The sequence below is a fragment of the Hypomesus nipponensis genome, chromosome 21, assembly GCF_054491055.1.
Source record: "Hypomesus nipponensis isolate SF chromosome 21, ASM5449105v1, whole genome shotgun sequence".
Lineage (NCBI taxonomy): Eukaryota > Metazoa > Chordata > Actinopteri > Osmeriformes > Osmeridae > Hypomesus > Hypomesus nipponensis.
The window spans coordinates 4,945,064-4,962,135 of record NC_140381.1 but is presented as its reverse complement, the minus strand read 5'-3'; the positions used below and the strand labels follow the sequence as shown (position 1 = coordinate 4,962,135).

Below are 17,072 nucleotides of genomic sequence, written 5' to 3'. Positions count from 1 at the left end.
AACCTTTATGTGTTTTTGACATGTCCGCCGCTGCCCTCCTCCTCCTCGAGGTGTGTGTGGCTTGTGCGTGTGTGTTGTGGAAGGAAGTGAGGCGCTGTCAGTGAGCTTCCTGTATTTTTTACCCACAGTGACTTGTCAAGTGTGTGAGCGTATGCTCGCGGGTTGAGAAGGGTGTGTGAGAGTGTGTGTGTGCGTGTCATAGAAACCCCACAGGCCAGGCGGATGAAGACGACGCTCAAGGAGTTGAGACATTCGATGTAAGGGTGAAATCTTATTAAACAAACAATATATCCGAGTTGGCGAGTTCCGTGCCGTCCTCCGTTTGGTTGGGGTGGATCAGTTGCTATCAGTGGATCTGTGTGTCGGTTTGTTTATCTATTTCGAACAGGCTCCAGGAATACTCCCGCTCCGTTCCCTCCATTTGCCCTCCAAACGCTTCCGTCTGACCCAGCGTGTCAGAATTCCTTTTTGTAGATCAAACTTATTGGGCTTTATCACAGCGACAGAACCAGAGAAAACTCTTTTTGTATGTTTGCCTACATTGCCCCCCCCCCCCCCAACTCTTTTTCGCTTACCGACTCAGCCAGTGTATGGCTGGAATGTGTATTCTGCAATGTGTGTGTGTGTGTCTGGACCATGGGCATGGCTGACATTTACTTTTGCAAATAGGATCAGCTGCACGTCGCTGTCATCGTTTCGCTGTGCACGTGGGAATACAAAATGGCGGACTTACATTTACTCAATGCTCTTATTCAAAGCGACTTACAGTAAATACAGGGACATTCCCCCTAAGGCAAGTAGGCTGAAGTGCCTTGCCCAAGGACACAACGTCATTTGACACAACTTCATTTGTCACGGCGGGGAGTAGATCCGGCAACCTTCTGAATACTAGCCGCCTCACTCACCTGACTTGATGGCTTTGCCACCGCAGTCCTGAACTGCTCAACTTTCCTTTTAACTAACTTGTCAGCCCCAGTGCACAGAGTACAGCGTTCCTGTCGGATGGTCCACTTACAGAGGACAGCGTCCCTGTCGGATGGTCCACTTTTACAGCGAGCGCAGTGGCCACCCGTCGATGCATCTGAAAAAAGAACATTCTCCATTTGTTTCCTCCCGCTGAAACACTGCAAAGAGAGACCGATGCCGAAACAGACAAAAGCATTGAGGGAAATGGCACTGCTTGAATCCGATATTTATTGTCGTTCAAGGCGGCTAGCCAGCAGTATTGGTTTCCCCGAATCTATTTGAAATAGGGGATTATCAAGTCTGCCTCCTCTTGCTGGGGGGACTGCTGATGAGGAGGTGTGGTTGTCTGGACTCTGAGAGAACAGCTGTTGGTCACAGGCAGGTAAGGCAAGGATAGCTTTCTTTTGGTCTTCAGAAGAAAACGACAAAATGCACAACAATGCTTTCAAGTCCCATGGGGATGACGCACAAAGGGTAGCATCAGATGCTAAACACAATAAGCCTTGGAAACAGAAAGGGTTGGATCAGATTACTTTCTGGACTGGCACCAACCGCCATATTTATGCATTCTGCTCCAAGGCCATCATTTGGGCAGAGAGCAAATTATAGCCCTGAGAGAAGTCATTTGCATTATTGATATTCTTGCCCTCCCCCCCCCCCATCCCAGTTTCTAATCCAGTAAATATCTGTGGAATGGTCGGCATGGGCACATCAGGGACATGTTCCCCCCCAGCCCGTGACATTTACAGCAAACACAATCAAACTACTCCAGATGCACGCTCATTAGCAGTATCCATTCGCTACCCACATCTCCCTTGGAACCGATACACTTCCATTACATGTCACACAGCCTTACGTTTTCGACGAGGTTGACGAGAAAAAATGCAGGTATGCCCAAGCAACCTTGAGGTCAAGAGCATGTTTGTTTGGATGCTTCCCCCCCCCCCCCTCACCGTCAATCATACGCCTCATCCCCTCTCTCAAAACTAGCTTCTAGCTTCTAAGGACGATAGGACTAACTAGTCGGAGTGGGGAATGGCGTGCTTCACTCGAAAATGCCATTGCGCAAATACGCAAAGGTGTGTGTGTAGGGGGGAAGGGAATCAAAGATTTATCTTTTGGAAAGTGCAGGCAGTGTAACCACACAGAGAGCCCCCTTCCCCCTCCAACCCCCCACCCCCTTGTCATTCCCCCCAGCTCCCGGCCTCAATGGTACACATTTCCCCTAATGATCATATCTCGCCTCGGCGAACATAAATCTGAAGCGCGGCGAAACTAAGTGTCTTATCATCATGCAGCTTCTATCTGGTCGTGTGCTGAGCAACTCCTAACCTCCCAGGACTGCCTAACCACTTGTTTAAATCCAATGTCCTTCCAGAAAGCTCTTCATCATTCCTCTTCTTTTTTTTCTCTCTCTCTCTCCCATCCTAATGATGTCGCCGTGCCATATTATATTTGTATGTATCATGAGGGTTGAGTTGAATTAGCCTTCATGGCTGATGGATGTGGATGGTTTAGTGCTGTAGACAAGGCCGACTTAATGTCCGGGTGGAAATTGGTTGGCAGAGGTAATTCTCGCTGGAGTGTTTGGGAAGCCTCGGTGGAAGTCAACTGTAAGGCGTTTCTGAGACACCACCGTGTTGGTGTCGTTGAAGGAAGACCTGAGAGCCATCGATGATGGTGTCATGTTCCTGAAACGTTAACACACATTCTTTTCCATTTTCCATGTTCAGTGAAACGCGTATTCACCCGTATACTTATTACACCCAATTCACTCACCCACTTCTTTGACATTTTCTGCCACAACATCACTGTGTTTTACACACTCGCATACGCGAGTGAGCTGACTGGGAAGCCAAAGCACAGTTATTTGACGTAACTACAAGGTGCTCTTTGTGAAATCACAGTGGTGGCCACAAAAACGGAGGAGACTGAGAGGAACTCTTTTTTTTCGCCCTCGCCCAAGAGAGATGAACCCCCCCTACCCTTCAAATCTGTTATTCTGAAAACATGAAGCCCAGACACAGACACCCAGCAATACATTTTACATTTAGTCATTTTAGCAGACACTCTTACCCAGAGCGACTTACAGTAAGTACAGGGACATTCCTCATGAGGCAAGTAGGGTGAAGTGCCTTTCCCAAGGACACAACATAATTTTTCGCGCCGGGAATCGAACCGGCAACCTTCTGATGACTAGCCCGATTCCCTGACCGCTCAGTTATCTGACCCCTACGCGAGTCAAGGGTGTGAAACAAGTCCGGAGGTGAGTTTGTCTCCTCTGGGTTTAGCTGGGTTTTGAGTCGCCCAGGAACAAGTGTGTTCCCATCTGGATGAAGCCTGGCTGTCTCTGTCAGGGTGGATAGGGAGGGAGGGATTTGGGAGGGTATTAGCAGTCTGGAGGGTTATCCTGGGAAATGGGGGGTGGGGAGAGAAACTCTTCTGTCGTGGAAAACGAGCAAATAACTTCCCGCCACGTACGTCGCTACTGACACAAGGCTCATGGGAGGAGGGAAACGGCCTTAATCGCTAAGGTGTTAGCCATAATCAAAATTAGATATCTGCCATCCTTTTCCGAGGCACGGCACAAACAAAACCCCGCACTCTCTCACTCACTGAACCACCCTGACAGGTTGTCCTATGTTTTCCCATTGTTTCGTTTAATACAATAAAAAGAAAACTCATACACACATAACACACACATACGTTTCATTGTTTGAATGTTGCTGGCTTTTCCAGCAGTATTCAGCGTTCGCTACAATCCCATATCCCGTGTGTAATGTTAACCCCACCGCCACCACCTCCTCTAAACATGGGGAAATGGCATAAATGCTTCCTTAGTGCCACACTGTCCCCCTGGTCCTTTCCTATGCAAACATTGTTTGACTTAATCCTCCGCCTAATGATGCAAATATATGCTGTTAATTATTTTTCCCTGAATCATATCGGTGCTAAACGCTTGCCAAAATGCAACGGGGACATCAGTCTCGATAAAATATTCCAGTGTGGAGAGAGAGCGAACGAGAGAGAGAGAGGGAACAAAACCGGCAGAAAAAAACGGCATTATTCAGAAGACGTTTTTTTCCCTCCTTTTTCCCATTTGCATTGACTCCACACAAAAGAATTAACATTTTCCCATTTTGTGTAATAATAAGGGTAACGTGGATGATATTGCCGTGCAGTGGATACAAAGATGGTGAGCTTGGAGAGTCCTCTTCAGATAAGCTGGTTTAAGTCGATCCTTTTCTAATGGGAGTCAGTGAATTTCTATCCCTGCAAGTGTCTCGCTTACAGGATCATCCCTTGTCATTGTAATCCTCGGCTGACACCTTTCTGCCTGTTCAATACCCCGCCCTCCCGTTTAAACATGTGATGTATCCCATGTAGAGGCCTTAAACAGATGAGCCAGCCACTAACAACACAGCCGGAATCCTTTCACTGATGAGCAAACCCATTGTTGGTGAAGAGAAAAAAACGGAAAAAAAACTTTTGTGAACACTTAGCTTTTCAAACGGCTGTTACATACTCTACCCTATCATTTCGCCAAATGATCTACATAAATGACGTACCTACGGCCCTTCGAGTATCATTAAGATATCACACTGATGATTGGTGGGGAGGCCTATTGATTCTCACCTTGGTCCAAATCCCGAACCAAAATGGCCCCTGCAATCTCAGAATCACCGCAGTGTACTTCCACCACCATCATTACTGCAGTGTCCACCCCCTCCTCGCCCCTCCCTGAGATCCAGCAAGGTGGCGGTTGAGCCGGAGCCAAAATGGCCCCCTCAGCTGCTGCAGTGCATTTCTCAGCTCACTGAATTTCCAGATGGCAGGTATCTTTAGTGCTCAGCCCACTTGTCACCAGACCTGCAACGGCTCGCCCGGGCAACAGTTCACCAGCCGCTGCCGGTTACCCTCAGGGCAACTTTAATGGGCCTTAATTCAAAAACACCTGACGGTGACCATAAATACCTCAGCGGTCTCCGTGACGACGGAGGCGCTGCGTGATTGTGTGTGCATGAGCTGTAAAGCACCTCGTGATTGAAACTAAATGGAAAACAGAGTTGTCGTAGGCCGTGTCCAAGCGGGCTTGCTTACATGATTGATATGCGTTAGGTACCGTCTGCGTACCCTTAGCGGTCTCGTTATGCGAAAAGCAATGTACTTCTAATGACATGCATCCACTCCAATTTAGATTCATTATTCATCCTTCCTGGGAGAGAAAAAAAAGAATCTCTGCGAGGGTAAACATTCTGTGTAAAAGGTAGATCGTGCTGCCGCTGTTGTTGTTGTTCTTGTTTTTGTTGACGCCACTTTGCCAAGAGCGGTCAACCGAGCGGAATAGATGACAGCGCTCCCATTACCCATCATGCCCCATCAGAACATCCACATCAGTCTAACGGCTGCTCAGGAGAGGGAAGCTATCATTTGTGGTTAAGCGTAGGTAGTACAGATGTACTGCATTAGAGAGGGAGGGAAGGAACAGGTTAAGGAGGGAGGCGGGGGAGGAAGAGATGGAGGAGGAAGAGAAGGAAGAGATGGAGGAGGAGGAAGAGAAGGAAGAGATGGAGGAGGAGGAAGAGATGGAGGAAGAAGAGATGGAGGAAGAGATGGAGGAGGAAGAGATGGAGGAGGAAGAGATGGAGGAAGAGATGGAGGAAGAGATGGAGGAAGAGATGGAGGAGGAAGAGATGGACGAAGAAGAGATGGAGGAGGAGGAGGAAGAGATGGAGGAGGAGAGGAGGAGGAGGAAGAGATGGAGGAGGAAGAAATGGAGGAGGAAGAGATGGAGGAGGAAGAGATGGAGAAGGGAGAGGTGGAGGAGGAAGGGATGGAGGAGGAAGAGATGGAGGAGGAGAGGAGGAGGTGGAAGAGATGGAGGAGGAAGAGATGGAGAAGGGAGAGGTGGAGGAGGAAGAGATGGAGGAGGAAGAGATGGAGGAGGAGGAGGAAGAGATGGAGGAGGAGAGGAGGAGGAGGAAGAGATGGAGGAGGAAGAGATGGAGGAGGAAGAGATGGAGGAAGAGATGGAGGAGGAGAGGAGGAGGAGGAAGAGATGGAGGAGGAGAGGAGGAGGAGGAAGAGATGGAGGAGGAAGAGATGGAGGAGGAGAGGAGGAGGAGGAAGAGATGGAGGAGGAAGAGATGGAGAAGGGAGAGGTGGAGGAGGAAGAGATGGAGGAGGAAGAGATGGAGGAGGAAGAGGAGGAAGACAGGGAGGAGTAAGAGGGGGAGAGGATTAAGAAGAGATGGAGGAGGCAGAGGAAGAGATGAGGAGGAAGAGATGGAAGAGGAAGAGAAGGTGGAGGAGGGGGGCTGTGTAGGTGTCAGCGCCTTGCCACAGGGAACTGGTATTGGTTCAACTTCAGTGAGCTTGATTAGAGTGTGAAGTTGGTAGTCTTTAAGGATAATCATTGGATTACACTTATATTTCGAAATCTTTCTTTTCCCGGAGAGAACGGACCACAAACGAGACCTTTTTTTTCTTCTTCTACGGCAATAACATGGCCCTGAAAAGGTGTTTCTCGCACTTTATCAAGCACAACTTGGGCAACAGTGGCAGCTCTTTAAAGTACTAATTGTCAGACTTGACTCCATTCCTGTAATGTGACAAAAGCGCTTCTGACTCGGAACCGTAAACACACAATGTGTTGCCTCTTGACTTTATCAAATAATATCTGTCTCCTCAGCATGTGTAATGAGCACAGTTTCTATAGACTGTACGCAGCTTGACAAGGGATCCCAGCAGAATAGATTGTGCCACAGTGCCAACCCAGTATTCCCTGGTAGGCCCGGTAGTTCAAACAATCCAGATGGTTCATTTGCATCCACGTTCACGCGCTCCCCTCCATAGGAACGTTCTCACAACTGTGCATTTTCTAGGCTCAATAAATTCCTGAAGAAAAAAAAGTCCCTCCTTCCCATAATCTCTCACTCACTCTGTGTCGGTCACACACACACACACACACACACACATAAACACACACACAGTCTCTCACTTAATTCACCCTTGCACCCACACACACACACGCAGTCTCTCACTTAACTCACCCCTGCACCCACCCACCCCCACACCAATGCACACTGAGGAGGGCACAGAGACACTAATACAGCACACACCCACATTTACCTCCCCTGACGCGTCCGCCAAGGCGCTGTCAACCACATCCCTGTGATTTAGAGATCTGTACATAAACACATCAGGAATTTATGGGAGGCTTAATTAGTAGTAGTTAAAGTGACTTATCGTAATTGTTCGGGACGCAGAAGCCGTAATGCGACAGTTATCTCCATAACTCCCGCGGCCCATCCCATAATATTCACGTGACGTATCATTGCACCTTATTTCTTATTTGCCTTTATTGAAACGAGGCCTCGGCGTGGAGGGTAGGCCGCAGTCAGGTGTGGTGCACTGCGTGGTCGGAGTGCAGAGAACAGAGGGGACGGCTGTTTCCGGAAACTCCCCATTTAACACGTCATTTAATACACCAGACTTCTTCAAAGAACCAAGAAGAGTCAAGGTTCTCAGTCTGAAAAGGAATGCGTGAAAACGGGAGAGTGAAGACACAGCATTGCTCCCTAACCATTACCGACTGAAGTTGCCCGGTCTTGAGGGGGAGGGGGGAAAGATGTGATTGGAGGGTTTCTCTGTGTTACCGTAGCTGTCCTGTATTGTGTTATTTGTTAGGCTGGAAGCTAATCGAATAAGTCCTGCCGGTTTCTGCCGACCGGCCAGCTGCATTGTCAGCCGTCTGTCACTAATTGGGTCCACAAGGGAAGCTGATTTCTTAGTCTGCTATCAAAATGACAGTCGAGCACAGCTTCCGTTTTCAGAGCTAAATCATCTCACCTGGTTCTGTTTGGGACAATTATCGTCCTGAAATGGCTGGACCACATGGTGGCCATGTTTTCCCATTCCCGTTATTAACTACTACCAGAAGCAAGAGTAGGCGGTGTTTGTGGGGTACAATGCTGGAAATTGTGAAGCATGAGAATCGCATCACTTTCTTCCTCGGATAACTGCGACATCAGTTCTCTGTTAGTAGCCAAGATTCAGAGGCAGGTCTTGCTTATGGTTTCTGAAAGTGTCTGTTTAAACCTGCTGATTTATCCGCACCATGAAAACACTCACATCTACAAATATGAAACCAAAGCAACCCCAGATAGGAAATCCAATAACCTTCCGGCTCAGACTTATTACAGCTGAATGGAAAATGCAGATATAAAAACCTGTTTACCTCCTTGCCATAAAGACGGAGGGATCACATAAACACCCTTGCAGTCTGGAGTACAATGGAAGGCCTGGATGGCATGGAGGGCTTGTTAGAACAGTCTGGCCTAAACTGGAATCCAAACTGCGGGGCGCCTCTTTCCAGGGCGCCGCAACATTACATGCGCGAGCGATATGTTTGCGCCGTGTTTTTTCCCCAGAATCCAGATTAGAATCAATTATTCCCGCGACGAGGAGAAGACGTGCCGAGCGAAGCACTTTGCGGTCGAGTACACCGCTGGATATTTTTATTCTCGTAAACAGACACGGGCTGTGTTCGACTCTTTGACATAGTTCTCTTGGGGTTGTTTGGACAAACAAGCCTTACGTGCTCCTTTTTTCCCGGTAAACTGTTGACTCATTGCTGAAAATTAGCCTTGGCTAATAAAAATGAAGCATGTTCATGCCATGGCACGTCTTAGCACAGCTAGGGCTACAGGTTTTTTTCACACAAACTTGCAGTTAAATCTCAAACGGACCTTGTAAGTGCTTAAGTAACGTATTATTCTATACTTTATTAAAGAGGATGAACATTTGAGAACCGTTTTTAACCTACGAGTGCCATGCAATTAGGCCTACACAGAAAACAGCTGTAATTTAAAATGCACGCTTTTTCAACAGCTAGGGCTACATGTTTTTTTATACAAACTTGCAGTTTAACTCTCATAAACAGAAACTGTAAGTGCTTAAGTAACCTATTATTCAGTACTTTATTAAAGAGGGTGAACTTTTGAGAACCGTATTTAGCCTACGAGTGCCCTGCAATTACACAAAACAGAAAACAGCTCTAATTTAAAATGACTTTTAGGTGCACTAATACCGCGCCAATACCTCTGTGCAGTTTGGATTGAATTTCAACCTTGTTTACCTTCTCCAGTTGCCGGGGGATGTAACGGCTCAGGACGTGTCTTGTCTCAGATTTGTTTTGAAATCACCTCTATCAACATAAAGAGATTAGTTTAACCAGCATGCCCTATTCAATGCTTCAATCACCATTTCTTCAGGCTCCATTTTGCCTCCACCCCATTCGTTCGACGGTAACAGAGAGAGAGAAAGAGAGAGAGATAGGGAGGGATGGAGGGAGGGAGGGAGGGCGAGAGAGAGAGAGAGAGAGAGAGAGAGAGAGAGAGAGAGAGAGAGAGAGAGAGAGAGAGAGAGAGAGAGAGAGAGAGGGGATTGACGGGGCTATGGAGAGAGGGGAGGGATGCTCCGTTCCTGACTGTGGTTTTGATTTATCGATGCAAGTGGGAAACTATGAAGCTCACTTTGTGACAACTCCGAAGCCGCGAGAATTTAAGATGTCATTGAGCTGATGAATGAGGGGCCGTGCTTACCCACTGGGGCTGTGTGTCACTGTCCAGAGTGATGAGGGGCCCCGGGGATGGCGGCTCCAAGCAGCCCCCTCGGGCTCTTATGGGTGGGAGTGTGTGTGCGGGGTGTGTGGGTGTCCTATGTGTGTTTGTGTGTGTGTGGGATGGATGTTGGTGTTTGTGTGTGTGTGTGTGTGCGGGTGGGGTGCAGGTGTCTGTTTGTGGGATGGGTGTGTGTGTGTGTGTGTGTGTGTGGAGGGTTGTGTGTGGAAGGGCCAGGTGTGTGTGTATGTGGACAAGGGTGTGTGTTAGTGGGTTGTTTGGGAAGTGGGGGGGGTTCAGCCTGGCCAGTTTACCTAAGGTTCTAAGAAAGCGTAACTCGTGTTTGGCTCACCTGTAATCCCTGTTCAGAGGGAAAACAGAAGAGCAAGGCAGCAAAGGGTTCACGGTCGACCGCACAAGGAAACACGGCGAAATCCGTTCAGTATCGACACAATCAGAGAGGGGATCGGCGGGAATAAAACAACAAACACGTCCAGTTTAATCTCTTTTCACGATGACGGATAGCAGGACTATTGTTGGTAGATACATGTTTTAACGGATCAGCGAATGAAATTCCTGGAAGGGGGAGGAGAAGAAAAAAACACCTGCTGACCCAAATAGCTCTTCCTTTGCCAGGCTGACAAAATAACATGGCCTCTCTTGAGAAATGCATATCTTTTCAGCGGAGCAAAGTGTCACATATGCACTGATAAAAGGCAGGAGGCATTAGCATACAGCTTGACTAGAGGTAACCGACTCTTAAGAAACAACAATGCACACACCGGTAAGCCAGAAACAGGAAGAGACATCTGTGGCATCCATCAGCGTAATGAATAACCCCCCCCCACTCTCTAGCCCCCCCCCCACCCACTCTCTCGCCCCCCCCCCCTTTATTAATTGTGTGCCCGGACACCAGGAAATGTAATTAGACCAGTTTTATTAGGCCATGGGCATTGTATACCCTCCGTACACCTGCTTGTCAACACCACCATGTTTATGCCTCTGATTCATCCGAGTTTAATACACTGCAGCTTTGGCTTGGACGCTGTGTCTAGTAAGTGGGCTGGGTTCAGGGTGTGTGTTTCTGTGTGTGTTTTATGTTCATATACATGCGAGTGTATTCTTCCTATACATGCCTACCCCGTAGTTGAGGTGAGCATTTCGAATGCAAATGCCGTCTTCAGCAACAGTCTACCGGTTGGTTTTCACGGCAAAACACTCAAACGGGAACGTCATGCCCATTTGTCAATGGTTCTGTTTCTGCATCGCACCGATTGGTCTTTCTGTGCCCAGCACTCATTTTCTATTGGACTGGGGGGAAAAGAGGAGCCATCCTGAAGCCTATACGTTAACTTAAATGGCCTTGCTTTAATGACCATGAAGTATAAGGCTATGTCAGCTCTATCTCCTCATCCTGCTTTTATGGCCTCAAACTATTTCTTCCCCTGGCATCATCCAGCCATGACTCAGACCCACTGTCACATCCATGCACCCTAAATCAACGATGCTAATTGAGTCCAATCAGCGACTTGAGCTGAACGTTGAAAGAAACATTTGAGTCCTGTTGCTAACAAGAGGAATATGTTCTCTCTGTCTCTCCCCTCTCTCTTTATCTCTCTATCTCTTTCTCTCTCTCTCTCTCTTTCTCTCTCTCTCTCTCTCTCTCTCTCTCTCTCTCTCTCTCTCTCTCTCTCTCTCTCTCCACTCTCTCTCTCTCTCTCCCACTCTCTCTCTCTCTCTCTCTCTCTATCTCTCCCTCTCTCTCTATCTCTCTCTCTGTCTCTCTCTCTCTGTCTTTCTCTCTCTTCTTCTTCTGTTCTTCACAGCTCTACAGTTCTCTAGACTTTGGCAGGAAGTGGCTGTTGGTTCAGGAGCGTGTGACTCCTAGCAGGTTCTACTGGTGAGTCACTCAAGACCTTCTCTACTTTTTCATCTTTTCCCCTAGCTCCTTCCCCCTCCACCACCACCACCACCACCCGGCCCCTCCCCTCCCCCGTGTACCCAACTCTCAGACGAGGAGATGAGAGTGGACGCACCCTACATTTCCTGAGAGAATCGGAAGAGTCACAACCAGCCATGTTCCCAGGGTTTATTCCCACAAACGATAAGATCCGAGGGAGATTAATCTCCCCCGTCATATCGCACTTTCCATTCACCACCCTTCCCTCCTCTTCCTCCTCTTCCACCCCCTCCTCCTCCTCTTCCTCCTCCTCCTATCATCTCGACGTGTCTCCTTTTCCCTATCCTCCTTGAACCCTTACCGAGCAATTCCACCTATATAAACAATCATGACTTTTTCATTGGTTTGGGGGGGTATTGAAATTGCACATACACCCGGCGACACACATACATGCATACAGGATGAGTTGGCACTGGTGGCATGACTAATAACACACACCAGAAGCCCCTTTCACTTCCCATCCAATCACGTCAGCCGTTTCCCTCCCTCTTTCTGTTTCTCTCCCCCTCTCTGTTTCCACTCTCTCTCTCCCTCTCTCTTTCCCCCTCTTTATCTCTCTCTGTCCCCGCCCCCCCCCCCCCCCCCCCCCTCTCGCTCTCTCTCCCCCTCTCTATCTCCCCCACTCTCCCTCCGTCTCCATCTCTGTCCCCTGCAGTGCCCTCCCTGTCTGGGAAGTGCACACTCATCACAAACCCCAGCCCCAGATTTCTTCCAGCTCATCGCTTCCCTCATAGATGTCTAAGAAGACGCAGGCTGCCGGCGGCAGTGCGAGTGTCCACACTTGCTTGAATAAATTTGGGCCTTAACTTTTTCCTCGCTGAGCGGTTTAATCCTAAATAAGGTGCCCCCCCAAAAAAGCAGGCGTCGAGGTACAATTCTCCTTCGAGGACATTGAAGGCTTTTACTCTGGTCTGTATGCGGAAGGCCAGGTGGACTCAGACAGTAGGTTTTTATCAGGCTGAAATGAAATGCATCCATCGAATGGAAGCCATGACCGTCCACTATCATGGGGATCCTATGCAATATCCTAGATCCTATGCAGCCTGGATGTCTGATATTGTCCCCTCGACACGCCGTGCGGTAACCCCTGACCCGAGAGCGGCTCTGTGGCCCTTACTCCCAGCCTCAGATCTGGGACCAGAGTAACGCGGTATTTCCTCCTCTGAAGTGTTTGCACTACTTGAAACGCTTCGGTCGATGTTTTTCCGAAGAGAAAATGTTAGCCAAGGTTGCTGTGGGGTGTGCTTGACGTTTTGTGACATTTACTGTGCGTTTATGGAAGGTGGGTGTAGGGGGTGGGGTTAGGGGGTGGGGTTAGGGGGTGGGGGTAGGGGGTGGGGGTAGGGGGTGGGGGTAGGGGGTGGGGGTAGGGGGGGGGGGTTAGGGGGTGGGGGTAGGGTTAGGGGGTGGGGGTAGGGGGGGGGGGGTTAGGGGGTGGGGGTAGGGGGTGGGGTTAGGGGGTGGGGGTAGGGGGTGGGGGTATGGGGGGGGGCAGTGGTGTGGTGGTTGGATGAGCTGAAAATGCTGGGAGATGCAGTGGATTGCCAGTCTAATTTGCTGCTGCTGAACTAAGATTAAAATAAAACATTTGTGACCAGAGTTGAATAGGGCCTGGAGAGTCTCCCTCTATCTATTTATTCTCCCTCTCCCCCTCCTCAACCGTCGTCTCTCTCCTTCTGTCCTCATCTATCTAACCTTCTCTCTCCCTACTCGTTCCCATCTACCCCCCGCCCCTCTCCCTCCCCCCCATCTCCTTCTCATGCCTTCCTCGTCCTCTTCCATCCATCCTTTCCGTCCGTCGCCCCTGCTCTTCCCTCTCCTCCTCCTCCTCCTCCTCTTCCTTCCTCATCCCTTGTTCTCTGTCTCTTCAGGTCTGTGAACGGTTTAGACAAAGAAGCTGACCTGGTCCACATGGAGGCTCACACCCCCGATGGACGTGAGTAACACACGCACACACTCGCTCGCAAGTACACAAACACAGACACTCATGCACGCACACAGACACAGAGTCACACTCAAGAAAACACGGTCACACACTCAGATGCGCGCACTCACACACAACACACACACACCACAAACCTAGAGAGAGGATGAACATCCTCAGGCCAATTATCCGTCTCCAACAGAAAACAGTGGGAGTGGGAGTGTGAAAGAAAGACCAGAAAGAGAAAATAAGGCAAAAAGAAGAAAGAAAGAAGTAGTGAGATAGAGACAGAGAGACACAGAGAGAGAGAGACAGAGACAGAGAGACCGAGAGAGAGAGACAGAGAGAGAGAGAGACAAAGAGAGAGAGATAGAGAGAGACAGAGAGAGAGAGAGAGAGAGAGACAGAGAGACAGAGAGAGACAGAGAGACAGAGAGACAGAGAGACCGAGAGAGACAGAGAGACAGAGAGAGAGAGAGACAAAGAGAGAGAGATAGAGAGAGACAGAGAGAGAGAGAGACAGAGAGACAGAGAGAGAGAGACAAAGAGAGAGAGATAGAGAGAGAGACAGAGAGAGAGAGACAAAGAGAGAGAGATAGAGAGAGACAGAGAGAGAGAGAGAGAGAGAGAGAGACAGAGAAAGGGAACGAGACAAAGAAACAAAGACAAAGGACCCTGGAAAAAGGGAAAGCGATAGACAGAGAAGGACAGAGAAGAGAGCGTGGGACAGACCTAAATAGAGAGAGAGAGAGGAAGTGTGTTAGTGGCTAGATTCCATCCAGGGTTTTCGAGCATTTCCCTGTGGAGCAGGTCTGGATTACCTCCCTGATAGATGCAGTCCATGATAGCTGATTAATACGGCCGGCTCCCTCATCCGTCTCCCAGTGGCTGAATGTCAGCTCCATAACTCTGCATGGCATTACCACCAAGGTCTTCCATACGCAGGATTGCTTGTTCTAGCCGAGGCTGACCGAGGGGCCTGTACTCAACCCTCTGCCAGAGAAAATATGACCCTCGCTATTTCTATGCAGGCACGGATGCCTGAAAGACAAGTGTTTGTTTTTGTGTGTGTTTGTGTACAAAGGAGTGTTTGTTTGTCTCTGAGTGTTTATTTTGTGTGTGTGAGAGATTGTGTGTGTCTAAGTGTGTGTGCATGTGTTTGAGAACGAGAGATTTAGTTGTTGAGTACAACGTCGAGCTTCACCTCCTTAACAAATCTGGACCGTAGTCCTTGGATTATAGTCGACTTTGGGTTGTGCCTATGTGGGACTTGATAGTACCAATATCTGAAAGGTTACTGAAGTGGTAATGCAACCAGTGACTCACTGGACCTGTCCTAACAATGTGAACCTGCTGGTGTTGCTCTGTGTCTTGTGAAACAGACTTGTTCCATGGCACTAACCACTGTAATACTTTTGTCTACGGTGCACTTGTGGTCCTTGATTTTCCAGTGCACGTACTGAATGCACTATTCGTACGTCGGTACGGATAAAAGTGTCGGAAAATGAATAGACTCAAAAGAATACAATGAACAAATGTGCTCTGTTGAATACCACAACACTCACAAACAAACCCCTTCAAATCACACTTTCACAGGGCAGTCCCAGCCAGGAAGGGGGTGCACATCACGCAACCACATCCAAGCATCCACAAACCCACTCGTCTCCGGTTGGAACCCCCATGCTGTGCATCATTAGCAGCCCGTGTATAATCCCTGGTGTATCTGCCCCCTTCCCCCGCAGGTGTGCAGTATGTAACATGCCGGGCCCAGATGTGCTCCGAGCCCAACAGGAACTACCCCTTCCTGGGATACATCGACATCAGCTCCCTGGTGGTCCAGGACGACTACATGTTCATCCAGGTAGGCTTGGGCGAGGACTACGTGGACCATGATGCATTGCGCGAGACAAGCGTGGTTAACCTCGGAGGGCATATGCTGGGTGTCCCGTATGCAGACATTGGCCGGCGGAAACCGATCTGTGTGTGTTTCTGCGGAGCACGCAACACATTCCCTCCGTGGCGGTGCAGAGAGGACAGTAGAGCAGGCACGCTGTTATTCAAATCAAATCCACTCATTTTTTTTTGATTCATCAAGAGAGGAGACCAGGTTATTTTAGGGGATGTTTTTACCTTGTAATTTGCCACACAATCCTCTTAGGGGGGTTTGGTGAGAGCGGACATTGGTTGTAGCTTCGACTTGTCTGAATCTGCCCCTTTGTGTTACTACTTACTTCACCCTGTTATTTTGCTAAATCCAAACAAGAGAGATACATTTCGACAAAACATGGTGCGATGCATCATTCAGGGGTGGCCATTACAGGACATATGGAAAACTCCACCTCCGTCTGAAAGCCTGCAGAGTATTTTGCAGATGTTAGAGCTGGTTTTATATTCATCCCAGCCTGTGCTCACTGTGTCATATTAATCATAATTTGTGAGAGGAAAAAAATCTGAAATGGTAATGTTCTGAATTCAAAGTAAGGCCAGTGCAATTTTTTATTTTTTTTATTTGTTATCTTTTTGCGTGGAGGGGGGGGGACAGGGTACGTTTGAATTTTTTTCCCCAGAATGAATCTGAATTTATTTTGACATTGTGCAAATGAGGATGCATGTATTTAAAAGTCAACCGTCGAAGAAATGAGGAATAATTATCCCACCCCTGGTCCACCACAAACTAACTTTCTCATCCAAATTCAACTCCAAGGGGTGTTTGAAATCCCTGGACGAACATTCCCTCTAATTTCTGCTCATGATTTTAGAGAAAGATGAAATTGTTTGGGGCCATTTCAATTTGGGTAAATTCTTCCAGCTTAATTTCTTTCTTTCTTAAGACTTCTTCCACATGGGTGTTAAAGTCTTCAATGCAGGGCTAGGGACATACTCTTTGCCTAAACCTTACAAGCGTGTTTTCTTCTGGTGTGAAAAGCCAAAGAACAAAACACAGAAAGGATCCAAAAGAAGAACAACAAAAAGGTTGACCTTTTTAGAAATGTGGAGCAATCATTTCCTCTTCCTTGTTAGATGCAGCTGTTGGGAAAGCAGACTAGGGGGAAGATAAACGGATGCTGTCTCAGATGTACAGAAGCTGTCGCTCCCTGCGGCCTAGCAATGTTCCGCCAGTTTAATAGGGTATAGATACACCTGTAGTCCAAAGACCTCTCATCCGTATTTGACCCGACCGAAGCCCAGTGAGCAAACACTCAACCACTCAACTTAAACCTCCCTCTTTGAATCGAGCGCCGAACGTGTATTTTATTCTCGTTGCGTCACGGCTGACAGATCCTGGAAAAGGGGAACGGGGGGCTGAGAGGGGGGAAAAAATCAATCATCCCAATTTCTCTTTAGGTGCAAACTGCCTCCGGTTACCCCAACATCGATTTCTTAGCCTCTTCACTCAATTGCATGCGTGACCGTTTTGTGGAGTGCTAACCGTTAGCCAGCGCTTCCTTCCTTCTCTAGTGTTCTCTCTGTACCACAGTTAACTCACAAAGCACACCAAGAGGAGGCTAATTGGTTCTGACACACAATGATGAGGCCTGCTTTGCTTCCCCACAGAAAGCCTAGCGCTTACTTTCTGTGAAACCTTCTTAATTGATGC

General features: G+C 48.4%; 1 protein-coding gene across 1 annotated transcript in view; it reads left to right on the top strand.

Moving 5' to 3' along the window:
- sorcs3a (sortilin related VPS10 domain containing receptor 3a) overlaps positions 1–17,072 on the top strand; it is a 127,890-nt gene that overhangs the window by 81,367 nt on the left and 29,451 nt on the right. Inside the window, exons 5-7 of the mRNA XM_084685810.1 lie at positions 11,417–11,490; positions 13,422–13,486; positions 15,217–15,335. Of these exons, the coding sequence (XP_084541936.1) occupies positions 11,417–11,490; positions 13,422–13,486; positions 15,217–15,335 (258 nt within the window). The remainder of the gene's footprint in view (positions 1–11,416; positions 11,491–13,421; positions 13,487–15,216; positions 15,336–17,072) is intronic.